We start from the raw sequence: 27,153 nt of genomic DNA, 5'->3' as shown, positions 1-27,153 counted from the left end.
CTGCCCTTCTTTTCCTTTTATTTTTTCATGATGCCACTTCTAAACAAACAATTTTGCTTCTCCCATTCCACACAAGTTTTTCCTCCTTGTTCTCTGAGTCGCGATGATGAGATGCGAAGACCTAGCTGTCCTTTGGCTCTTTTTTTTTTGATGCTGCTTTTTTCACTACATTCCCCAAAGATTGTTTACTTATTGTTCAAAACTAGAGACCTTACCATGCATTCTAACTGACCTAAAGGTCTATACTAACCCCCCAAAAAGTCATACTAAAGCTGAAAGTTATATAGAGCTTGTGTCTATCTTCTGCATATTGTTTGTTCAGCTGTGAGATGGTATGAATAGCTGAGTGCTGTACTTGTATTTTAAATGCAGAGAGCTCACTTTAACATTTACCAGCATGCTTCTCATCCTGGATGCCATTCCCACATCATGTTTGCATGTAACCAGAATTATTCACCTCTTTTTTTCCCATTAAACTATTAAAAACAGAGTCTCAGACACAGAGTCCACAATTTGGTAATAAACTCAGACATGATGAGATTTGTCAGGTCTTTTTGCAGTGTCACTTAATACATCCTAATGTGTCACAAGGGAATCACAAAGTGATGTTTGTGAGATAAAAAGAAAATGGGATGTATTTTTAAATTATGAACATTGACTTATTCTTCTTTTAGGAAAATTATTCCCACGTGATAGGCTGATTTAAAAATAATAGTAATAAAAAAAATCCATGTTGGCCATTTGGAAATAGGGTCGACTAAATAGAAATTCTTGGACCACTCTGATGCCTAAATTGTCCCACTTTTGGCTTCTTTTTGACCATTTTTCCTGGAAAGGGAGATAAATGGTGAACAGCTGCTATAATATCAAACTGGGCTCAGGGACATACTGAGATGGGAAAGAAACCAGTGTGGAAAACCCACCACCAAAAGTATCTTATTTTCAGGCTTTCTTCTAATGCCCCTGAAAGCTTCCTTGCCATGATATGAGTCCTGTTGATGTGCATGGGGCAATTTTCTCTCACTGGCCCACCTGTGCATAAAGTTGTTGCAAGTTAAGAGACTTGGTTCAATTCTCAATGTTATAAAACTGGATTATAGCATATTATTATGTATTTTGACCTGAATGCAAGAATAATATTGAACCATAGATGCGTATTAAAGCCACCACAGGTTATGATTATAAGTTTTAAGCAGAAGATATGATTTGATTTGTGGTGCTTTTTTTGCCACTATTTTTAGAATAAATGGCTGTTCTGAGACACCTTTCAGCATTCATGATACAACAGTGAGCCCTTGAAGTGCTTTGGCAGGGAGTGGGGAGGACTGACGCCTTAGAGACACAGATCTCAGACCTGGTTATGTGGGCAGTCACACATGTACCAAGCAAACAACATCCACCAAGCTGCATCCGCTGCTTCCAGAGCCAGCGTCGGTCAATCCCAACGCCGCTCTGCTGACTGACACCAGCTGGTGCTCTGCTCCTTTTACCCTGGCCTCATGTGGGTTAGCAGCTGGCCAAGACTGTTTTTAAGAATGTATTTATAAAACTTCAGAGCCGTGCAAGCCCAGACACAGAGAAAGGACATTTTGAGCTCTCGGTGCTGGAAGTGCAGGACGTTGCTCGGCAGATCTGGTTTCCCAGCTCTTGCTGCTGCCACTGACCTGCTGTCCCATCACCAGTGCCCGAAAACAATGCTTCCTAAAAAATCCAGGGAAGCAAAAACTTTGGGCTGAAGGTTTCCATAGGTATTTTAAGTAAAATAAGCCTGTCCTGATCCTTCTGCAAGTGGCTGCCTGATCAGTATTTCAATAATGCACTTATTTAGAAGGAAATTCTAACTACTGTAGGGCACAGTGGTATTTTCATGCCTTTTTTACCCTGCAGCCTTTTCCAGCTGGCTCAAACCTGAGCACCTTGCTGTCTGGTAGGGACATCATCTGGCTGAGGTGTAAACTACAGCACCTGCTCATGTCCTTTGGATTTGGGGTTGGTACATGAATAAATACAAGGGTTTTTTTTTAATTCTTTCTTGAATTTGTGTTCCACTGCTGGTAGATACTTCCAAGTCTTATTTGCAGAGTGAAAGGTTTATTATATGTATTGCTTTTCTCTTCGTCTGCATGTGATATGAACTTCTGAAGACAAAAGAGCCTATAGTTTTCTGTGGGAATAAGAATTTATAGTTACATCTCCACAACTTCATAATATTTTTCCCTTTTTAATTTCCTAAACCAGCACAACGTGCACTTTATTCCTGACTTATGTGGTAGAGATAGGTCCAACATTTGACTGATCAAGACTGGTTTTGAACAAATGCTGACACCACCATTCTTTTTGTCTATGATTCCCTATGGCTTTGAAAAGAAATATCCTAGAATGCATAATCGACCCTGCAGCAATGATCTACATCACACAGTGTCCTCTTCATGACTTCTCCCCAGCTATCAACAGTGAGAAGCAGACGTGCAAATTAAGACAGAGAAGGCAGAACTTTCCCCAGAAAATGGACAAAGAAATCATTGGAATCATTAAAGAGGAAAAGAAAGAGTAGAAGTTGGTTTCTCCCCTCTGTATGTGCAAACAGTAGATCAAACTGCAATGACTTCATGATATAACAAAAAAACCCCAAAACAAACAAACAAGAGCAATAAGTTAATAATAGATCTATTTTTTTTATATAAAGGAGTTGATTTACTGTTATAAAACACAGCTAAACTTTTGACAGCCCAGCCACTTTACCTGGCTTGTTACATCATCTGATTCAGTAGCTTCAAAGTCTATTCAAACCTTATGTTGAAGATCACCCACCTGCGCTTTTGCACTTCTTTAAGTTAAGTAGTTGAAAGACATGCTTTGAAGCTGCTGAGTTTACCCCTACAGAGAAGGACCGATGACAACAAATAGATATATGAAAACATCAGCATATTTTTAGCATTCATCATTTCTGAGACTCCAGAACCAAAAGCAGCACTGGCTGAAGTGGCAGTGGGTTGTGTGTGTGATTTGTACTGGTTTGTATCTGGGCTCTGCGTTGTGTATCTCCTAATGATGAATGCGTGGGAGGGCCAGGTCAGGAATGGTTTCCACTCCAGTGCGCTGATTGTGTAGTTGGCAGTGGGCTCAATTAAAGTATAATAATCTGGTAATCTCTCTCCTGTTTCCATTCAGCTGCTTCACAGTGAATAGAGCCAGTGAACGAGTATAGCTTTTGAAAAGTAGGTGAACTCCTGCCTCTTTGTCTGAGCAGTTTGTGTCTAGTCAAGTAAAATGACAGGCAGAAGAGACGACTCTCCAAAACATTGCTCCCATGACTTGCATCATTACTGTCATTTATGTTTCTGTGAGATAACACTTGCTCTTTATTTTCCTTTCTAGGCTACAGATTGGATTTCTAGCAAGCTTTCCACCACGGAGAAGAGACAAGCTGATGTGAGAAGGGAGATATGGATATGTCCATGACGGGAAGATGCCGTGTGTCCCATCTCTTGGTTCTTCTCATGTTCATGTTCAGCAAGGAGAGAATCGAGGCACAGAGAGCAGGTATGCACCATTCAGGTTACTGCCTCATGCTCAGGAGCTGCTGGGGCTTTCCCGTGGCTAAGTTTTCATTGCTAGGAGGAAAACCGTAAAAACCCCGAGATGTTTACTGCTGAAAATACATAAAAAAGACCTTAGGGATGGAGATAGGTCAGGGATTGAGGTTATGGTTTAGCTGGGGTCTCTTGTTCTGTTACAGGCTTAGAAAGTTTAGCTCAGCTACTCACAGCAAGACGAGCAGTTTACCACAGTTTACTCTGGATATGCTCCATCTACTCCACACTGGCATGGTGTTTGCTTCTTCCATCACCTTCTAGGAGTGTCAGAGGAGACCTGGTGACTCTTCTGTCTGGCTGTGACTTTCCTTGTGAGCTAAATAGGGCCAAGGCACGGTTCATACCCTTTCTTGGTTCAAGGTATTTAAAAGACATGTTGATGTGGTGCTTAAGCAGCGTGGTTTAGTGGTGGACTTAGCAGTGCTGGGTTAATGGTTGAATTTGATGATCTTAAAGGTCTTTTCCAACCTGAAAGGTTCTATGATTCTAGGTTTCTATACTGTCTAGTTGCCAGCGTGGCCCCCTGGCATAGCTTTTGGTCTGGGCTGATGAACACTCTGCCCCAAATGCCCCTGAATGCATTAGAGGATGGTGCAGCTGAGGGACTACTGCTACAGGCACTCAGAACAAGGACACATTGGGTTTTGTGCAGGAGTAAGAAGAGTTATCTGGCACCAGTGATGCCACACCTGAAATGGAAAATGGTTGTAGACCCACACAATTTTTTGGTATAAAAACCCAAAGGCATTTTGAGATGGAGGTTTTCTGTCTCTTTTTCTAGGAAAGCTGCTATTCTATAGGCTTGGGTGATTTATAAGAAAGAAAAGGCTTTTTTAGGCCTTCTCTCAGTTTTACAGTTTAGCTGTTTTACAGTTTTCTTATGTGATCTATGGAAGGCTTTTTGGATGAAATTTAACAAGAATAAATACTTAGTAACCAAACAAAGTGAAATCTCACCTTTTTCCTCTGCTTCTGGATCAGTCATAGGTAGAATATAGTGGCGCCATTTATTTGTTCATTCTATGCTTACTTTAAATAATTTTGGCCTTATGGCTTGTTTTTGAACTATTTTTAATGGGAATATTGCAAAACAGTTGGTTCAGTGTCAGAATGGATCAATACAACTCCCTGAATTATGCTTTCAGAGAGTATTTCTGCAATTACAAAACTGAAATTTTGCTTTGCTATGAATTATCTCCAATATTCCCTTAACATGAACTTGTTTCTGCCAGTAAAAAATACTGTTATAATGTTCTTGGAAAACAATAAATTTCGTCCAGCAGTGGCCCTTACAGTGCTAAAAATGCAGATTAATGTTTACCAAAAGCTTTTCTGCAGCATTTCATCTCCCTCCCATCAGGTCTGTAAGCAAAGAATCACTAACTCCAAGAAAATGATTCTGAAAGACCACATTTTTCTTCCTCGCGATATTGCCTTGAATACATATCACTTTTAAAACCTTAACTCCACCTTGTTTTAAGGCTTGTTGCCCTTGAACATAGACAGGATTCATTCTGTCTGTTCTGTTTTTTTTTTAAATTGCAGTCATGCTGTGAGTGGTTAAAATAAGCAATAGGACTGGTCTGTACCTTGTGGGTTTTGTTCTCTGCTTAGTCTCACCTAATTAAGATTCTTTCAGACATAATAGATAATTATAGTAATGAACTTGGAGAGGGGAGGTGGACAAGTGTAGATTCCTTGCTTACCTTTTACTGTTATACATTCTATCCTTTATATTCTCAAAACATCAAGTGGAACCACACGACATTCTAGCTCATATACACAGATGTGATGTAACTTACATCCCATTCTATAAAATTATATGTACCATCATCTCTACTCTCAGATTACCTTTGGAGAGTTTTCCCAGACAGACTTTTCTTGCTCTGTGGTTAGAGACAAACATTCCCTCGCTCCCAAAATGTCATCACAGAACACAATCCCACATGGATCGTTTGGGCTGGGATAGAGTTCATTTTATTCACTGTAGCTGGTATGGGGCTGTGCTTCAGATCTGTGCTGGAAACAGTATTGGTACTATGGGGTTGTTTTTGTTACTGCTGAGCAGGTCTTACACAGGGTCAAGGCTTTTTCTACTCCTCACCGCACCAGTGAGGAGAGTGGCACAAAGAAATTAGATGGGGATGCAGTCAGGAAAGCTGCCCTCAACTGACCAGAGGCGTATTCCAGACCATATGGTGTCGTTCTCAGAAATAAAACTGGGGGGACATTTGGCTGGAGGCTGCTGCTCAGGGTCTGTCTAGGCATCAGTTGGTCAGTGGTGAGCGTTTTCATTTGTGTCATTTGTCTTTCTTGGGTTTTATTTCTCTGACTTTGTTATTTTTATTACAATTTCTTTTTCTTCCTATTCTTATTTTATTGCATTCTATTTCAATTATTAAACTTTATTGTCTCAACGCTTGAGTTTTCCCACCTTTACCTTTCCAGTTCCCTTCCCCAGTCCTGCTGGGGGGGAGTGAGTGAATGGCTGTGTGGTGCTTAGTTTCCAGCTGAGGTTAAACCATGACAACAGATTATTTCCAAAGAGATCCCATGTGAATGGGTTGATCCCAATGTGGTCTCAATCCCATGTGCCTAGGTTGTTCCCACAGCCACTGCAGCACCTGGAATGTACTCTGCTACAGAAGCCAACACAGCAGCAGATGATGCTCATTTTTTATCAGCATCTGCCACACACCAGGTGTAAATTCAATCACTCTCACAGCCATCATGTAATACCATGAGCACTGATCTACTTGGGATGCTTTTACTCTTCTCTAAAGGCAAATCCACTTCATGTGGCTGAGCTTCCACTCTCTCCTTTTTAGTGCAGTGGGCAGTTCTGGCATTCTTCCATTCAGGGCAGAGTCACAGCCCCAGGATGAGCGAAAGCACTAGAGTTAATTTTGGTCAAAATTTTGGTGTGGGGGAATGCTTTCTGACTTTCCTGAAGGTTCAAATGTTGGAATTCAGTAAGAAAATATGGCATTTTACCATTAGTTTAAACAAACAGTTGTACTTTGTGAGATGATGTGAGCCAAGAACTACTGGAGAAATAATCGTTGGTAGTTGTGATCAAATTGACTTTGTAGAGCAGCTTGCAGTCTTAAATTCATAATTTATTAGGGATTATGGTCTATAACAATGAATTAAAGAAACATGTGTATATATATACACATTTTGTCCTTTTAGGGCATTATGTTGATAAATCTTGGGCATCTGTGGGATGTTTATGGATCTACTGCCTCCTGACTTGCATATATTCACAAACAGCTAAAAACATCTCCTAATTTTTTGGCAAGTGTCTGACAAATATATGACCGGTCTGGCTTGATAGGGCAAGCAAGCTGCAATTAAAATACATTTGTGTTTTGGATTACACAAGCCTCACATTACAAATATCATGGTTGCAGGCAAAGGGGTGGTTGTGGAGATAAGTGGCATTTTCCCTTACAAGGTGGCTGCCCTTTGTTGTCAAGGAAGACATCCCAAAATTCAGTGAGTCATCCTTTAGTCAATGGTCAGTGACAGAGAGCCTCAAAATTGCAATAATCTTGTTATAGACTTGCTTCACCAACACATCATGCTGAGCAAAAGAACTACTTCTAACTAAGCATAAATAAATCATAAAGTTAATGCAAGAGAGAGCATAAAAGCTTCACTACTCCCAGTCAGGATTGGCATAGGCAAGGTCAGGGCAGGTCTCTTGATCTGCTAAGGTCATTTCAAAGCATTGCCCTGGAGAAAGGCACTACAATGAAGTCAGAGAAAAATAGCTTCATATGCATGCAGATGGTGTAGGTGAAGGATTGAGCAGAGGCACTTTAGCAGCACGGGAAGAGAAAGGGTTTGCATTTCAAAGCAAAGTGTGTGCTGATTTGCAGATGTCCTGAAAGAGATGAGGTGAATCACAAGGAAGAAAGGCTGCGAATCTGCACTTCCTCCACAGGATAGGGACAGAGTTTGCTACCTCCTCCAAATTGCTCACTAGGGAGCCATGCCTAGGGAATATTTGGTATGTCTGGTACTCTGCTTTTATCTTCCCTTAACAATATTTTCTGCCTCTCTTGCAGGTTGCAAGAGTGTTCACTATGACCTTGTCTTCCTCTTGGATGCCTCCTCCAGCGTCGGAAAAGAAGATTTTGAGAAAGTTCGTCAGTGGGTGTCTAATTTGGTGGAAACTTTTGAGATTGGCCCAGACAAAACCCGTGTGGGTGTGGTGCAATACAGTGATCATCCAGCCACAGAGTTTGACCTGGGAAAGTACAAAACCCGTGAGGAAATCAAAGAGGCTGCACGAAAAATTCAGTATTATGGGGGTAACACGAACACTGGAGATGCTCTCAGGTACATCACCACCTACAGTTTTTCCAAAGAAGCTGGTGGGAGACTCAGTGACCGAACTGTTAAAAAAGTGGCCATCCTTTTGACTGATGGAAGGAGCCAGGATTTTGTCTTAGATCCAGCTACTGCAGCACATCAGGCTGGGATTAGGATTTTTGCTGTGGGTGTTGGAGAAGCCTTAAAAGAAGAACTTGATGAGATTGCTTCAGAGCCCAAGTCTGCTCATGTGTTTCATGTTTCTGATTACAATGCCATTGATAAAATTCGGGGGAAGCTGAGAAGACGCCTCTGTGAAAGTAAGTGGAGCTCTGCACAACTGGAATAGGTTCAGTTAGCATGTAGGTATGAAAAGCTGTGATTTTTTTTCTTTCATGCCTATAATTCTACACAGATAATTCTTTATTTTTGTGTCTTCCGCTCAGTTTGATTCTGTAAGAAATCACTGTTCAAGGCCAGGTTGGATGGAACTCTGAGCAACCTGATCTAGTGGTAGGTGTACCTGTTCATGGCAAGGGGCTTAAAACTAGGTGATCTTTAAGGTCTCTTCCAACCCAAACCATTGTATAATGTCATGATTCAATGATTTTATACGTCAGCTTTAGGGGATAACCACAGAGCAAAACATGAATTTCCTTTTGGTTCTGATATAGTTCAACTACTTTATAATATTTTGGACTACTGAATATGAAGGGTGACATTTTTTTTATACACAGATTTTGGTTGATTTCGTATAGGAACTGTTTATTTCCCCTTTACTTACTAGCATTTTACTGTGAAAAGAATGCTCTGGAATAATCCTTAAGGAAGCAAAGGGATGTTTGTGCTTTTCTGCTTTTCAGAATCCCAACTCTACTGACAACTGGTGTTCACTAGTTCTCTGACTGTCAACACCTTAAACCTTGGTGATGTTTTGAATGACTTTTAATGGAGAATAATCTGTGGAATTTACATGGAATAAATGACTCTGAATTTCCAGCTCCTTGCTGAAGAGGACAGGAATGGCATTGTGGCTGCTATTTCCAAGCCCTTTAATGGGAACAGCAATCACACAGCCCTTTCTCCTTCCACCACTGCCAAATTACTCTCTCGTTCTCAGTGACTCCATGAAAGCTACCTGGTTTTGCTGGTTTTGCAGTGTGTGTTGTGGTTACTGTGAGTTCTTTTGGTCAACAGCATGAGATCCCACTCTTGGTTCTCTATCTGAACTTGGAAGACAAGAGCTGACTGTGATGCTGTGACACATTGCAGTGTTAGGATAATCAGGTCTGTGAGCTGGTAAGTTGTCACTGTTCATGACAACAAGTTGCCTCAAAAAACCACACCTTGTAGCTGATGTTGTAAAGATCCTTCATTGATCTCTGTGACCTCCATTTTGCAAAAAAAAAAAAAAAGTGTTAACACAATGCTCTGGGCTTATGTGGGGTCCTTAAAGAGTGACTAGGACAAGTAGGCATAAACTATTTGACATTACCCAGCAATATCAAGATGTGTCTGCTTTTTCAGCCTGGACAAAAATGGGTGTGGATAGTGTAATGAATACAAATGGAAGTCATGGTGGATAATGCCTGTAAGCTATGCAGACTGAGTGAGCTTGGTCTTTTTTCCCTGAAAATCCTATTTAATCATACACACAACTGGGCTGTAATAGGGAAGGGTAAGCCCTAGCTCAAACAACTTCCTACTGCAGCTGCTGAACTCCAAAAAACATGTTTTTCCTTTGGAATTCTACTACTTTTCTAAAGCAAGTGTTTTCTGTACTTTGTGCCTGGGTCATTTTTTGTTGCCTTCTCAAAAAATCATTTATCTGTCTGTCAGAGTATAATACCACCTGTTTGTGGCTTCCTGAGCCCATACTACATCCACATATGCGTGCAAACCCATTCTCATTATATTCCAAAGGAACAATGGGAACATCCTTCATCCTCAGTGCGATGGCAGTCACTCTCTAAGGTCTTCTATCTTCACTAGGGATTCAGTGAGAAATGGGGGCTGTGGTGAGTTTGTCACGTCTCTGTTTTTCCCTCCTCTTCAGGAGGAGGACTCCTTGCACTCTTTCTCTGCTTCAGTGTGGCTTCTCTCTCCAGATGTCCACAGGTCCTACCAGGATCCTGCCCCAGTGGGGGGTTTCCATAGGGTCACATCCTCCTTCAGACAACCACCTGCACCAGCACTGGGTCTTTCATGGGCTGCAGGTGAATCTCTGTACCCCTGTGGATCTTCATGGGCTGCAGGGGCACAGCTGCCTCACCATGGTCTCACAGGAATCTCTGCTCCGGTGCCCGAAGCACCTCCTTCCCCTCCTTCACTGACCTTGGTGTCTGCAGGGCAATTTCTCTCACATATTCTCACTCCTTACCTCTGACTACGATTGCTCCTGAGCAGTAACTTTTTCCCCTAAATACGTCATCCCAGAGTCTTCCCTAAGTCTTTTTCTTCCTGCATTTAAATCAGGGAAGCTGCTTTTGGGCAGAATCAGTTTTATCATACTTATTTAATTTAATCTTTTGCATAAGGAATGTTTTTAATAGGCATTATTTTTAGATCAGGTCTGAATAAACATGAAAATCTTTCTGTCATTGAAGCCAACCACTGAAATAGAGGATGAAATAGTGAGACCACCAAGTGCAGAAATATTAACATAGAGATCAGTTAATTTTTTTGTTATCTGAAAGTGTGAGGTGGAATTGTTTTGAGGGGTGAGAGGGACCTGACTTTTAAATTCCTTGTTGACACAGTAGGAACAGGAAAGGAGTTCACTGTAATGACTGGGCCTTCTATGTGTTTAGAAGGTAAAACTTTTAATACCTGTTGTAGTTAACTTTCAGTGGTTTTAATGATAGCACTGCATAAAACAGGAACATACAAACCACTGGGTAGGTCGAAAACGTGACAAGGGCACATACCAAGCTGCTGTTTACTTTGTGCACATTCTGAGACAACGCATATATTGCCATAGCCAAGCTCAGGTTTTAATAGACATAATCCCTTGTGAGCTCTAGGGAGACACACGAATCAAAAGGCAGAAATGGCAGGAAGTTTTTTTGTTGTACTGACCAGTGATGAGTCTTCCAGTCCTTGTACTGCTGTGCTACCAAAATGTGAAGGGTTGTGAAGTGATGCAAATGCTGGATTTCACGCTAGCAGCTGTTCAGAATTGCTTGTCTCAGGCCTCACTGGACATCTGTCCAAGACTCAGTCATTCCATCTTGCTATATTTGACTGAATTTATTGCTAAGAATATGTCATTAAATGCATTAATAGCATTTCAGCTCTCATTTGATCTTGTGGAAGTAAGCATAGCAGAATCAAAAAATAACATGTCTGCTCAGTAGGACACTAAGGCAGTGGATATATTTTTGCCAAACATCTCCATTACATTCTGGACTATATCTGGCAGGCGAAAATGGGTGATGCTTTCACAGGAAAACAGGAGAGATACATTCTACTGAAAATTCCAGAGATGCTACATGCTTCCTAAATACAGTTCCTGCTTATATGTTGTTGGGATAACAACGGGCAGCTATGGAATATTTAAAAATATACTTGCATCTGCTGCTGGTAGGTAAATACTAGGTTTATGCTTATCAAAGAGAGCAAATTGCTTTGATTTCAACTCATATTTAATTAAAGTTGGATTTGATAAGTTGATGCACGTACAAAGTTTTCAACCTCTGTTGAAACTGGCAGCACTGGTGTTTAATATTATCACCATTTAAGCCCCACCAGTGGAGATGTTGCAATGGTGACCAAAACAGCCCTACCTACTCGAAGGTAATTGTTTCTCAAAAACACTGATTGCAGTGTTTTGGATGATTCAATACCTGAGTTTATTCTGTGATCATTAAGCCGGGCAGGTGATAAGATACAGGTTGCAAAGCTGAGAAAAAACATTCTCCAGAAATATTCTCACTCTTTACTGCCTCCATGAAGCAGAAAGCTGTGACTTGGCACCACTGGAGTACATGGCCTGTATGTGCCATTACTAAGCCTCTGCTTGTCTGTAAAAATCAGATTTCACAACTTGAAAATAAATTTGGCTTTAGAGGTACAGTCTTGGCTAAGGTTTGTGTGGTTTTTTTCTACAGCTAGTAACAGGAGAAACACAAGCAGATGTTTTCTAAGGAAGGACTATAGGACTATTATGCTCAGCATTGGTCTATGTCCAGTAGTGACTCTCTACAACCAGTTTTTAGTTGCCAGTAAGCTTGATGAGTTTTTCTGCAAGTATGTAGAAGACCAAAGGACTGTCATCACATGAATATCAAATGCTTTGCAAACAGAAGAAGACGAGGCTGAATTGTTACAACAGTGGGTTGGTACCAATGGTTTGTCATTGACTTCAGCTGATGTAGTGAGGCCTGTTATAAGACATCAAAAGCAGTCACATGTCCAGATGATTCACAAGATTTATTTTTCTATTTATACGTGTCTTTTTTGACTTTGGGTTATGAATGAAGTGCATAAAATATAAGACTTATGCTACCACTGTTCTGTTACTGATGAAAAAGTGTTTCCAGCCTTCAAGGCAACACCTTGAACACCACTCAAAAGAATAGCCTGAGACCTTCAGAGGTGTCTTTTTTTCCCAAGGTCAGCTTTGCTCAGGTTCATGATATATTCACAGAAGAACAGCAAGCTGTTTCTTCTTGGCCTTTAGTGTTAAAAATGTCTCATACACAGAGACCACGACACAGGGTAGGCACCTGAATTGCCATGTCTTCACTGACAGCTTCTAAAAGACTAATCAATATAGTCACATCTCACATAAATACTAAAATATTGGAACATATCACCACCTAAGGGTATTTGCCCAGCTGTTGACCCTCCATTTTGTACTTCCTGATGAGCTTTGGGATTTCACTGTAAAAGCATTCATTTCTATATAGCTTTGCATTAGACATAAAGGAATGGGAAAGGAGGTGGAACTCAACAAGCTGTCAGGGGTGAGGATGCTAAAGTATTTTCATGAACTCACCTGTGGTAGTAGTTTTAATTCTTTGAGTTTGTTGAGTTTGTGGATTTGGGAATTTGCATAACTGGTTTTACGTTCGTAGTTGGAGTATGACTTTATTTGGATTCTTCAAAAGTTCAGCTTAGCAGTAGTTCTAAGTCTTGCTTGGTCTTACTGCAAGAGCCCTTTGTCATCCCTGTGATGGCTTGTACGGAGTTCCTACAAATGTGAACGTGACTTCTTGTCATTTGGCAGAACTTTGTACATGCTACAAGGGCACCTATATACTTACTTGGAAAAAATCTGTGGCACCCACCTCCCTGTTGAACACAGAGAAGCTTGAGTTGGCTTGGACTAACTACTGATGTCTGACAGACTGGTTAAAGTCTGATTAGCACAATAAGTTACATGAAGATGATCTAACTCTTGTAATTCTAGCTCATTTTACATCACGCCTGCCACAGGCAGCATTCTCAGTGGAATATTCCTCACTGTGTTGCTTAAGAATATGTCCAGGCTACGTGCAGCATTTTGATTCTCACTTGAAAATCTAGTCACTTCCAGATGATTTGGGAAGTCTGTTAAAGGCTCAGCAGACAACTCCTGGTTTTTTAAAAGCTGCAGCTGGGCAGTGACCCAGCTGATGTCACCTCTGATATGTCCTGCTGCTTCTTGATGCTCTTCTCCCACAGCTGCTGCGGTGGCTTTCTGAAACTCTGTAACATCTCCAACTTCTAGCAATCACTCATGTTACAGATGACAGGATTGCTCATCCTTTCATCACCACACTTGCTGGCTAACTGCAGTTTCCTGTGAAGGCATAAAAGGTCTGCGATAGAATTTCCAACTGATTTATCTTTTGCTTGAAAATAAATCACTCTTAATGGTTGGGAGGAGATAAAATATTTCATGGGTTAAGTGGTGATCTTCTGCCATTGAGTAGGTTAAAGGACAGTCTAGTATCTCGGATTTTGGCTGTAGCCTGATGGAGGGTCGTTCTCTTCTCTGAGGTAACAAACGATAGAATGAGAGGAAATGGCCTCAAGTTGCACCAGGGAAGGTTTAGATTGGATATTAGAAAAATTTCTTCAGTGAAAGAACCGTTAAACACTGGAACATTCTGTCAAGGGCAGTGGTGGAGTCACCATCCCTGGAGGTATTTAAAAGATGTTTAAATGTGACACTTGGGGACATGGTTTAGTGGTGGACCTGGTAGTGCTGGGTTAATGGTTGGACTCAATGTTCTTAAAAATTTTTTTAAACCTAAGCAATTCCATGATTCTAAAAAACTTTCTGTTTTGCTTGGCACTCTGAAATGAATAGGTTTATTCTGAGATTTGCAACAGTGCTTTTTTACGACCAGCCCTACTTCTAAAAAAAGAAAGTCTTGTTCTCTCTAGCTTCCTTCTCCCATCTGCCAGCACAGGCATTTACGTGGCCCCACCATGAACCAGAGCAGGGTTCCAGCCAATGGATACTTTTGTTTTCTTTCCCAGATTAGTTTTTACTCAGATTTAGTTCACCATGCAACCACAGGGACATGTGTTGTCCCAGGGGAGAAACTGGCACAAGCTGAGAACAACTAACTGGGAGTGGAAGACCTGGATTTTCTCCTTTGGTGCAGTAGCAGATCATATCAGCTTGATGAACATTAGCTAAGGACTTCAGAAAACTGAGGAAAATCCTCGACATGCTCACACTGCAAATGTGAGCCTGTGCTCTGCTGTCCTCTAGTTTAAGTGCACATAAAGTGGATTGCTAGGCAGGTTTTTCCAATTCAAATTCCATTTCTAGGCTTCAGCACAACTCACTTGCCTTGAATAAACAGCCTGCTTAACAAAAATATCCCACTGCAGATGGATCTCTTCAGGATTCTGTTTCATTTTCCTTAAATAGGCTTTCCAGTATGTGTAATTGTGGCTGCTTTACTACTGACTTAGCTCCTGGTCATTCAGGGAGAGATGACAGCTCTCCCTCCTCAGACACACTCCATGTCTGGCTGGGAGCATCTTGCTGGGAGTTGTTGGTAGGAGGGATGGTAGGTTGTCAGTGCCTCCAGGCAGCACTTTGATATTTCTGTGCACTCAGGCAGCTTCTCTCCCCCAGAAGGGATGTTAGCTCTGTTAGAGTTTTGGAAAGGGAGTTATTGATTTATTTTCCTTCCCTTGTACGCTGGAAAAAGCGATGTCTCAGACATTGCCTCCAGGTGAGGAGGATATTTCAGCAGCTCTGGCCCAATTGTTTTCTTTTGCTAAGAGAGAAAAGATATGAATCCAACAGTCACCCAGAGTTTTAGAAATAAGTCTGTGACAAAAAATGTTTTTACTTCTACTTTCCTTTAACATAGTTTGTGAGAAAAGGAGTATGTTCCAAACCTGAAACTTCACACTGGGAACATTCATATGAGATTCTGAAGATAGAAATATAATAAAATGAGATCAATTAAACCTTTTGCATTTGCCTTTCTTATCTCTAGCTTTTTTCTTTAGCAGTTGCAGACAAATAGTAACATCATAAACCACGGACAATCACTTTACACAAAGCAATGGATCTTTGGACTGCCAACATTGTTTTGTCTGAAATCACAGGATCTGGCTGGATGATAACATCTCCCCTAGCTTGTAAAAGTTTTTCTTGCATTTCAGGAGAGAAATCTCTGCAAATAATGTTTGATGTACAGTAAAACTAATTGTAAAACCAAAGAGAAGATTAGACTCATAACAAATAAAAGTCCCAGACATTAGAAAGAAATATTGAGACAATCAGGGAAAGTATAGGTCTCAGTGGCAGGAGAAATTACATCTTATGAAAAAGTAATGTGCCATTTAGAGAAAAAAGAGGGGGGGAATGTGGTGACTATGGGAGCCATTTCTAAATAATGTAGAAGTGAAGCAGAAATAAAGAAATAGGAACAGGCAAAAGGCTGAAACATATTCTCATGTACTGGAAGTTATTAGTAGCTTGCTTTTCAACACTATCTGCAGCCCTCACTGATTTTGCAGGAGCTGTGGGTGCTCAGCACTTTCAAAATTCAGCTGTGGAGTCCAGCTGCAATTAGAAGGAGGCCTTCTGTCTGCTCCAGTGGAGTCCAAATGATGGGGTAAAAGAGAGGATTCTTCGTTGGAGAAGCACTGTCTATCTTGGTGTTTGCTTTCTGATGGACTGATGAAGAAAGCTCAATAGAAAGAATAAATAGTGCTAAAGCTGGCCAGATGCTCAGCAAGAGACTAGGGCAAGGCATATAAAAAACCTCTGAGGTTTTATGTTTACTTACAGGCTTTTCTGTCCAAGAAAAACAAAGAGATGAGGAGAAAACCCTTCACAAATCTAAAGTGTATTAAATTTCAGCAGATCTTTTGCAGTCAGGCCTTTCTTCCTCCATTAACAGTCTCTAAACTGACCCAAACTGAAAGGACACAACTTAATGTCTTAGGCTTGTCTTGCTGTGGTTTATTTTTATACTTTATGTGATTATTCCCATAAAAATCTAATGGTCACTTTGAGCACAGTCTGTAAATAAAGTTAAACCATTTCTCCTGTGGTTAGGTGCATCTGTAAATTAAAGATTTCCTCTGCTCTCCCTTGATTTGGGTATGTATTTCTATTTAGGATAGGGAAAACTAAATCTGAAAGGGTGCAATGGAGATTTAGTCCCAGTTCTCCTGACAGAGCTGGCAAAATGTATTGCAAATGATAGAAACTATAGATCTTTTTCAGAGCGTGCAAAACCCAATGTAATCCATTAAAAGTCCCATCACAGCATATTATACTTCTGAAACCCAGTGGGTTTCCTCAAACCTGCAGCTTCTTATGAGTTTAATGTTTCTGTAAGCCCACTATAGCAACGATGATCTTGCTCTCTCAGGGCTGGTGGATTTTTTTGCTCCTGGCTCCATACATGCCAGCCTCAAAGTCTTGTGAGGAGTAACTGCAATGACAGGTGGAGGTCCTATGAATCAACCTAATGGAGGTGCTTGGAGGTACCATTTGGGGTGCTGGTTCTCAGGGAAGGACACAGATGTTGCTGGTCACAGGCTGCCTCTGACACCTGGGACAAAGTTTAGCACAAAAACTCTACTACTTTCTCATCAAGTAGATTCACTGGAAAATTTTTGAGCTTTCACAAAGTATTGAATCAAGCTCTTTGCATCACCTGAAAATTAAACTGATTTTGGAAACAATTTCACAGGCGGAAATGAACGATAAGAACAAAATGTGTTTAGGCCTAGATAAGCTGTCTTATTAGCACCTGAAACAAAATGGGCAGGACCACCTGTTTTTAAGATCTGGGATGAAACCATTGCTTCCAGGTCTGTGTCCAGCTGAGCTGTCTTTAGAAGGCTGTGTTATTTACTTCTGTTGATTACAGGCTTTTCTGTCCAAGAAAAACAAAGAGATGAGGAGCAAACCCTTGCCATGTGGCCTTCACAAATCTAAAAAGTTTTAAATTTCAGCAGATCTTGTGCAGTCAGGCCTTTCTTCCTCCTTCATTAGTAAAAATGACCTCAAACTGAAGTGCCACCATTTATTCAGGTCCAAAACAAAGTTTGTTTTTTTTAGATTTAAGGGCTTATTTTTAAGATGTAAGTAGATTATAGAATCATAGAGTGGTTTGCCTTGTAAGGGACTTTAAAGATCCTCTCATTCCAATCCCCCTGCCATGAACAGGGACACCTTCCACTAGATCATGTTGTTCAGAACTCCACGAAACCTGGCTTTGAACACTTCCAGGGATGGGGCATCCCCACCTTCTTTGGTTGAACAGATCTGCGATATGTGTAAACCTCGTGTGGTTTCTCTGCAAAAGAGATATTCATGATATTACTGGAGTTCAAACTCAAATGACACAACTATGTACTTTCTCATACTTTGGTAATACGAGATGATGCATCATTTCGTCTGTGAAAGTTTGTAAAGGTTATCAGCCCTATATGCCTCTGAATTTCAGCTTCTCTTTTCTTTTTTCTTTTTTTTTTCCTATTTTTCAAATGAACCAAGACAACAAACAAAATTGAATTGCAATGTACCAATCTGCTGAGAATATTCCTTCCCCAGTGGCAGAGCGTGGTTTAGCTGGTGGGTTATTTCTGTTAGCAAATTGCAGGGTTAGTGATTCAATCTCACCAAATTCCCTACAAGTTACACCCAAATACTTAATTCCTTTTCAAATCAGTAAGCTTGTTTATGATGTGAAACAAAAGCAATGGGAGCACTCTGAACACCTAGGAGAACTGCTTTTAGATAAAGTACTAATTAGGTCCTTTAAAATGCAATTAAGAAATTGTTACAGGGTCTGCTGTATTAATGTAGTTACAGATGATAGAGAATAGTTCTAAATTCTACATAAAATGCTCTTTGACATGCTGTACATTCTGGTAACTGTGAGTACTACTGTTAATCCAGACCAGAATAGAGAGGGTATCTTTTCCTACCTATTGGCTAAGGTGGGTAAGGTGGCTTTTGTCCCTTGCTGTCCTAAACTGTTGAACAGCAGACTCATGGGATGTCAGGTTTCCAAACTTCATTCATTTTCTTGCAGATTAACAGTAAACATCTAGTGTCAGTTTGGCTAGAACTTGATCTATATTCTAGGAAACTAAGGAATTTAAATATAAATTACATATATATGTGTGTGTGTGTATAAGATATTTATTTATATCTATATATGTAAACTCTGGAAAATAAAACTGTGTCATAGAATCAACCGGGTTGGAAAAGACCTTTGAGACCACCAAGTACAACCCTTGATCCAACCCTGTCGTGGTTACCAGACCATGGCACTGATGCCACATCCAGTCTCATCTTGAAAACCTCCAGGGATGGAGAATCCACCACCTCCCTGGGCAGCCCATTTCAATGTCTGATCACTCTCTCTGTAAAAAGTTTCTTTCTGATCTGTAAAAAGTTTCTTCCTTTCAACCTGAAGCATCAGTAAGGTAGATAAAACCACAACATGGTAAAGCTCTGGTAAGGATGAAATACAGGACATTTTTACTGCAAAGTAATGACACACAATCAACCCAGTCCACCACCTCTGGGTGAGACTTGGTTTAGCTACACTGCAATAGAAATCACTGTGCTTTGTTCCTCCGGGGTTTTATAGCAAGATGGATGGCATATATTAGTTATCTACTATAAAAGCCTCTCTGTTTTGGCAGGGAAGATGTAATATCTCTGTGAGAGACTGCGATACTAATGTGACACAAGTGGGATGCTGCAGCAGAATTTTAGTCACTAGGGCTAACGCTTTGTGGCAAATGGCTCTAATAGCTCAGATAAAAGGGTGTTTCTGAGTCCAAGGCAGATGTTGGATCAGATCTGAGAATCCATAAATTGAATTAAACAATTTTTTATCTTTATATTCAAGTCTCTTCAGTGGGATTCATATCATCTAACTGCAGTGGCCTGAAAGTTGTTTGTCTGGGCTCTTCTGATAGTCACTGGAAAGGAATAGACATCTCAAGAGAGTGTTCCATCCTTTTTGAGGATGACTGTCCAAGACAGATGACATGATTCAACTTCTAAGTGCCTATCTCTTTCCACTCGCTTTTGAGAGAACTTATATAACTTACCCATTGGATTCTTCACTTTGACAGCTAAAAGCAAAAGAGTTGAATCTTTCCCTGCCACATTCTGGGAAAACAATAATTTTTACTTCCTTGTGTCAGTAAATCAGTCTATTGGGATTTATATTACTGATGGAAATACAGACCAGTGTTGCTGAAAGCTCAGGTGCACCTGCTGCATTTCTCATCCAGCTTCCTGATGTTGTGGGATTTGTGCAGTGGAAGGAGACAAGGTCAGTTTAGAGAACTATTACCAAGTATTGCCATGTGTTTTGGGTCAAACATTGTGCTGCCAAATTTATTTAATCCCTAAGGGACTCACTCCTGTGAGATGGATGCTTTCCTCTCCCTTATCTTAGGCTCCTTCCTGAATGTTGTGATAAATTGGCCCTTGAAGTGAAGTGCATTGTGATATTACAACCTGCAGTCTGTTGACTCATTATAGCAAGGAGATAATGCTTTAGAAAACAACTAATGGCTGCAATACAATTAAATTAAGAGTATCAGAGACAGCTTTTTAATTAATGTTTTTGAAAGACACTTTTGCTGCAAATAACATTTTTGCTGTTGTTAATTGAAGCGTGAATCCACTCATGCTTAATGATCTTTCCAGTTCTCACCTTACATAAGGTCAGACACCAAAACAAGCTGAACTTTACTGGAATCAAAATTGGAAGGACAGCAGCTTAGACCAGCTCTCATGTTAACCAAGCCCACGTTACTGGTGTGTACCAGTTGCGCTCCCATAGAGACAAGCTAAGAATTCACTTCAAGGACCTGGTGAACAAACCCAGTGGAAGAACTGCTGGTGCATGCTGTGGTGAATTCATCCTGCTATGAATGGGATCAGAAAGCTGGCAAATGACTTTGAGCCAGTGGAGTTCCTGAGTACAGGCTTAGGCAATTAAACGATCTTTATTTTCTAATTATTATTAGATAGGACAAGGGGAAACAGATTTAAATTAAAAGAGGTTCAGTTTAGCTTAGATATTAGGAAGAAATTCTTCACTGTAATGCTGGTGAGGCACTAGAACAGGTTGCCCAGAGAAGTTGTGGATGCCCCATCCTTGGAAGTATTTGAGAGCAGGTTGGATGGGACTTTGAGCATCCTGGTCTAGTTGAAGGTGTCCCTGCCCATGGCAGGGGTGTTGGAACTGGATGATCCTTCCAAAGACCCTTCTAATCCAAATCTTTCTATGATTCTATGATTCAATGATTTATTAAATTTTTTAATGAACACATTCTGGATGCCATTTGAAGAAGTGTCTCTGTGAATGGCACCTCTGCAATAGTTTGCTGGTTTTGGCTGGGGCAGAATTAGTTTTCTTTACAGTGTCTGGTGGGATATGTTTTAGATTTGTGTCAGTGTTGACAATATAGAGGTGGTTTTTGTTATTGCTGAGCAGTGCTTCTCTGCTGGATTACAGCATCGCTTGGTTTGAATATTTTGACTCATATATAAGCATAACACATGTAATTAGATCATGATAGAAAGGGGATGTGCTCAGGGGTAACAATCCCAGGGGATGGAAGTGATCCAGACCAACCTTGGAGTCACAGATTCCTGAAATCCAGTCTCAATGCTCCCTTGTGCAACACACTGCACAGCTCTGGCATTTGGAAAGATCACTTAGGTGTGTAGCCTATGAACCTTGGATATCCATTATTTTTCAATTCCTAACACTATATTTTCCTATATATTTTAGCCCTGTTCAGCCTCAACAGTTTTGAGTACAATGTTCCTGCCCTATTCAGCTTATTGACAAGCTGTAATCACCACTCCCCTTCCAGAGAAATAATTCCTCTTCTACACCTGTGGCCCTTTTAGTTCATAACTCTAATGAAAAGGGTAACAGAGCACAGAGCCAGAAGGAAGTCATCATTATCCTACCTGTAATAAATAGGATATGAGTCTTAGTTGAACTATGAGTGTATAATACTCATGAAAAAAGGCAAAATGTCCTAGAAAATTTATTGTTAGTTACAAAGCAGTATATTCAGGGATGTATCTGCTAACTATTTCTACAAGCTGTCAGCACTCTGTACTGGAATAGTGAGTCATGCATGTTCATTTTTAACAGACTTGTTTAAGGACTAGTGTAACATTTGCAGAACTAAAAATCTTTCAAAAATTCAGTGCTATTTCCACTATCTGTTCTGATTTCTATTAGCAAGCATAGAAGCTGATGCCTGTCTTGTTTACCTGCCTGCTAAACTGTTCTTTGTAGTGACTTTGATAATATCCTGAAGAATTAATTTCCTTGGGTTAATAATACATTTATAATGTATTTATCACCAAGAACTGAGTATGTATATGCTCATAGCTTTGTATGCTGTAAGACACTGCAGCTTCACACAACTCAAGATGGTTCACAGGAATTTGCTTAATGTCTGACTGGTTCAGAATCAGAATTCTTATAATCTATAATTAGCAGTTTATCCCAGTAGATGGGATTTTTTTTTCATTGTAAATCCTTTCACATACTATTATTTAGTTAAAAATACTGTCCTGTGTGCCTGCTGACAGCACAAGAAAAAAGCATAGGATCTCTAAATAAATGGAATTAGTGGATGAGTTGCTACACCCTGCCACCACATTCAGCTCTGCAAATTATTTCTGAGTTGACCACATGTAATTTGGCTTTGGATGTGGATATATTTATTTGTTCTAGAGCAGGGGGCCTGTAATAAAGAAAAGTCTCTCAACTTTTTGCTTTGCTTTTCGTGGGCACTTGCCTTGATCATAGAGTGTTAAGCCCCACTGAAATGTTGAAAACATCTCTTGGTCTCACAGGGACAAGAAAATTCTTTTTTTCTTTTTTTTCTTTTTCTTTTTTTTTTTTTTTTAATTATTTTTTATAATTTTTTCCTTTTTTTTTTTTCTTTTACTCTTTACTTTGGCTTATAACTAAAGCATTGAGTTTTATTTTGGAGCATAGAGTAGTTTTACTCATCTGAGTTTATGCTAAGTAATATCTCACTTCTAATTATTTTCAGTGAACTAGTGGTGCAGCAAGATAATAACTGTTTAATTAACCAAACGTGAGAAAGTATTACACTGATTTTTCACAACTTTCTACAGCTATTAACATAAATTCGGTGTTATTTCTAGTGAATTCAATGGCTTTCTTAAGCTTACACAGCAGGGCAGTAAAAGACCTCAGAAATAAACTCTGGTTGAACAGATTTACACTTGGGGCAGATCCCTTCTTTCTGTGACACTGAAACTTTTCCATAAGAAGTTTGGTGCACTCAGGTATAATGGAGATGCATGTTGGGGCTTAGAGATCCTGGTGTCATATCCAAGCTCTTCAAGCCTAAAACAATTCTTGTCCTACCATCAGGGAAGGTGTGTGGAAATCGTTCCTCATTCCTGGCTATATAGGGAAGTATTACATATGGGGACACGAGTGTGGCTGTCCCTACACCTTCTTAGTATGCTCAGCACAGTCCAGCCCTCACGATGGACCAGGCCTGGCTCTGTAGGTTTCTGGGTGGTGTTTCTGCTCCTATCTCTTCTCCTGCTCATTGACAGGCACCACAGCTATGTTGGGGGAGTTTAGGAATGGTGCAGGAGCACTTGGGGCTGTAATTGTGTGAGGCTAACCCATTCATCTTCTGTTCTTTTCTTTTTTCTTCTCAATAATTGTCTCCCCTTCACCACAAAATGTACAGGAGAAAAACAGCTTTTCAGGAAAAGTGTTTTCTGCCCGTAACTCTGGCCCATGGTGGAATGGGAGGGAGAAATGCCAAGAAGAGTTGGTAAATTGATGTCAATGAGTTCATGACAGAGGTTGGTTTGCCTGTTTTTTCTCCCTCCACCACCACACCTCATCTTAGCACAAGCTTCCAAGTAATCTACTCTCACCAGAACACAATGAGCCTGAGGGCACCACAGGCAGTTTCCTTTTTACCTGCTTTGCCCAGGGAGCCTGTGACTTTTTTCCAGTGACTGGAGGTTTCCAAACTGAGCAGAAGATAAAGTATTGTTCAAGTCACTAAGTAGAAGGTGCTGGATACTCACCTGATTGTGAACATGGGGCCTTTCTAGTGAACTGTGGTCACTGATGAGGGACTCCACAACTCCCATGGAGTCGAGCATCCCCCACAATCCAACATTGAAATAAACCTCTTTTGGAGCACAGACATCCTGTATTTTCTTCTCTTCTGCACTCAGTTCTTTTTATAGCATCCACTATTTTTTTTTATGTATATGTATGTGCTTATATATATATAACTGGATGTGAATCAAGAGATTTTCTTTCAGAAAACACAAACCAAATCTAGGGAATGGAAACCACAGGGGTGGATAAACATGCTATTCATGCTGGGTGGACCTATGCTCCCACAGGGGGAAATGTGTGCCCTAATTTCAGAATAGTATACTGAGTTTTCATTAAATCAGTAGATGTTTAATTATAAAATTTTGAATGGGAAAGTGGAGAGTGTAGACATGTATCTGTAATGAATCTATAATTATATAGTAATTTCTGTAGTTTTGTTGGGTTTTGGAGGGCTTGGGTTTTTTTTTTTTTGATGCATTGTTAATGACTTTCCTAGGGTTGGTAGGAAAAAGTTCATGAAGTGAGTAAAGAGAAAACAGTGTCTATGTGTTTTCCTGTTCTTGGGCTGGGTATTCATGTCAATTTCTGTCTGGAATTTCAGGCTGGATGGTAAGTTCGATTCTCCCTGCACTCCTGGGTTTGTAGCTGAGGAGGAACTGTGCTAGAGTGATAGCATGAACAAATGATTAATATTATCTTTCACTAAGCAAAAACATAACACAGTACACTCCCCTATGATTCTGCCAAGCAGCATTTAACCCTCCCTGCTGGATACACTCATTTTGCTATGGCAGCTCTTTTTAATGAAGGTGAAGCATAAAGTCATGACATCCTTCAGTGGGAGGTGGTTACCCTCTTGGTTAAAATGGGCCAGCTCAGGGAGTGATTCTAGTAAGGCACACCACGGTAACATTAACTCAAAAGCAATTACATTTAGAAGTTTGTTACAGAATCATAGAATGGCCTGGGTTGGAAGGGACATTAAAGATCATCTAGTTCCAACCCTGTCTAGGGCAGGGACACCTTTCACTAGATCAGGTTGCTCAGAGCTCCATGTAGCCTAGTCTTGAACGCTGACAGGTATGGGACATCCAAAACTTCTCTGAGCAGCCCATCCAAGTGCTTCACACTTCCACATTAAAGAATTTTCTTTCTAATATCTAATCTAAACCTACTGTCTTTCAGTTTGAAGCCATTTCCCCTTGTCCTATCATGACATGCTCTTGTAAATAATCCCTCTCCATCTTTCTTGTAGGTTCCCTTCAGGTACTGGAAGCTGGAATAAGGTGACCCCAAAGCCTTCTCTTTACCATGTTGAATAATCCCAATTCTGTCCCCATTGCCTCATAGGAGAGGTGCTCCATCCCTCTAATCAACTTTGTGGCCCTCCTCTGAACTTGTTCCACCAGGTTGATGTCCTATCTACAAGTATAAAAAGTTAATGTAAATAATAGATTGAATCTACACGTGCAGCCTTTTGTTTGTCTGGGCAGATCCCGTGTGATGGAACTTGGGCTTGCTCAGTATTCGTGCAAGTTATCAAGAGACTAATGGTGCTGAACTGTACCTTTAAATTACCCTTTCATTTGGAGTTGTACATAATCTTGCACTAAGAAAATTCATGCCACATTAAACACTGGTATTGCTAAGGATCAAAATTCCCAAACCACTTGTGTAATAATATATTAGGAGTTAGGACAATCAGCACCCATTATGCCTTTAGAGAAGCATGGAAATATGGAAACAGAGGGCACGTCAGCAATGTAAAAATGTGTTGTACTGATGGTCAGTTTCTCTTCAGCATGACAAAAGTAGAAACTAGAGGTCGCTTCTCAAGGTGCAAGTAAGATTCATTTTTTTTCTAAGTCTGAGGTTAATTAATCACTGGTAGATCACCTGTGGTGATGGTAGAATGTATTCCTCTGGCTTCTTTAAAATGCAGACTGATGTCTTTGTAAGAGATGTGGTCTTGTTCATCTCGGCCTCACACCTCTGGCTTTAACAGCATTTTCTTCTGAGAAAGGGAAGATTATTTTCCAAATGAGAAGATACTGCTGTGGGGTATGAGGTGTCTGATGTCCTGTGCAAGAGGCCTGCTGGTCACAGTTTTCTGTAGCTGTAAAATCTCTGAATCTGGCAAAGAGATGAAAAAAAACCTTTGTTGAGAGATCATTGATGTATTTTCCTTATGATTTATCCCATCAGAAAAGCCACCAGAACATCTGTCTCTTAGACCCTCATCTTTCAGACCTTGTTGGAAGGGACATTTTAATCTGTGTCTACATGTAAAGGAATGTTTGCAGCATCTTGGCCCTGGCATGAGTGGAAGATGGAAAGAAGGACAAAATGGAAAACATGAACTTTGATTAGAAGGCAAACTATGCTCTAATGGAAGTGATTAGGGACAAATTGTAGACTTTGTTTGTTCATAAGGCAATCAGTGCTTTTCATGTGTGGTGGCCTGGAAAGCTGCCAAGATGTTCCTCAGCAACTAATTCCCAGTCAGTTCTGGGCACAGAAAACAACAGCACATATCTAACACTCACTAGGGAAAGAGGTTAAACACTAATGGTGGCAATCAATGCAGAGAGCAGGTTCTCACTTTTCCATCAGAAGTTCTTCCTAACTTGTCTGCTTCCCAGAGAGGCAGTGATGGAACAATTCAAGAGGAACTGGGTTGGATCGTTATAAAGAGAGTCAGTTAAGCAGTGAAGCTGATGGTGTGATGGCCCATGGATGGCTAGAAAAGAACAGATCCAAGATGGATCAAGCCTAACTTTGAAAGGACTCAGTCCCACCTTGTCTTACTTCTTTTATGAAAATCCCCTCTTTCTGTAACACCATGTAAAAGCATGTCCTGCCCAAAGAAGTGCTCCTGTGTGAGCCTCTATGAGATGGAGTCCCTCTCATCTGAAAGGTATTCTGTCTCTTGTCTGCCAAGGCAGCTGCCACTGGTAGCTTGAGGAAACATCCTGTGAAGCTTAAGCTGCCAGTGTTACAAACGAACACTGGTAGATATTTAACATGCACTTGTCTCCTTTGTGCTCCATTTTTGTTATGGAATCACAGAATCATTAAGGAGGGAAAGACCTCTAAAATCATGGAGTCCAACTCTTAACCCAGCACTACCAAATCCACCAGTAAGCCACATCCTTAAGTGCCACGTCTACACATTTTTTGAGCACTTTCCAGGGGTGATGATTCCACCATTTCCCTGGGTAGCCTCTTCCAATGCTTGAACACCCTTTCAGTGAAGACATTTTTCCTAATATCCAGTCTAAACTTCCCCTGGTGCAACTTGAGGCCATTTCCTCTGCTCCTGTTTCTTGCTACTTGGGAAAAGAGGCCAACCCCCACCTGGTTACAACCTCCTTTCATGTAGTTGTAGAGAGCAATAAGGTCTCCCCCGAACCTCTTTTTTCTCCAGGTCGAGCCCCCCATCTCCCTCAGCTGCTCCTCATCAGACTTGTGCTCCAGACCCTTCCCCAGGTTCTTTGCCCTTCTCTGGACATGCTCCAGCACTTCCATAATCACTACTCAAGTAACTCAGCCACACCCCTGCTGATTCTTGATACTTCCAAATGAGCTCTGGGATTGAGGCAACCCCTTTAAATAAGGCAGCTGTCTCTGTG

At 40.6% G+C, this 27,153-nt stretch overlaps 1 protein-coding gene across 1 annotated transcript in view; it reads left to right on the top strand.

The window, feature by feature from the left end:
- The first annotated feature begins 3,446 nt into the window (after positions 1-3,446).
- Positions 3,447-27,153, top strand: part of COL22A1 (collagen type XXII alpha 1 chain) — a 196,044-nt gene continuing 172,337 nt past the window's right edge. The window contains exons 1-2 of the mRNA XM_051778556.1: positions 3,447-3,543; positions 7,670-8,236. Of these exons, the coding sequence (XP_051634516.1) occupies positions 3,447-3,543; positions 7,670-8,236 (664 nt within the window). The remainder of the gene's footprint in view (positions 3,544-7,669; positions 8,237-27,153) is intronic.

Source organism: Manacus candei, unplaced genomic scaffold (genome assembly GCF_025592945.1).
Source record: "Manacus candei isolate 608988 ecotype Guabito, Panama unplaced genomic scaffold, ASM2559294v1 h1tg000013l, whole genome shotgun sequence".
In the NCBI taxonomy this organism is placed as follows: domain Eukaryota; kingdom Metazoa; phylum Chordata; class Aves; order Passeriformes; family Pipridae; genus Manacus; species Manacus candei.
The sequence above is the reverse complement of the archived record's forward strand: the minus strand, read 5'-3'. Positions and strand labels throughout refer to the sequence as shown.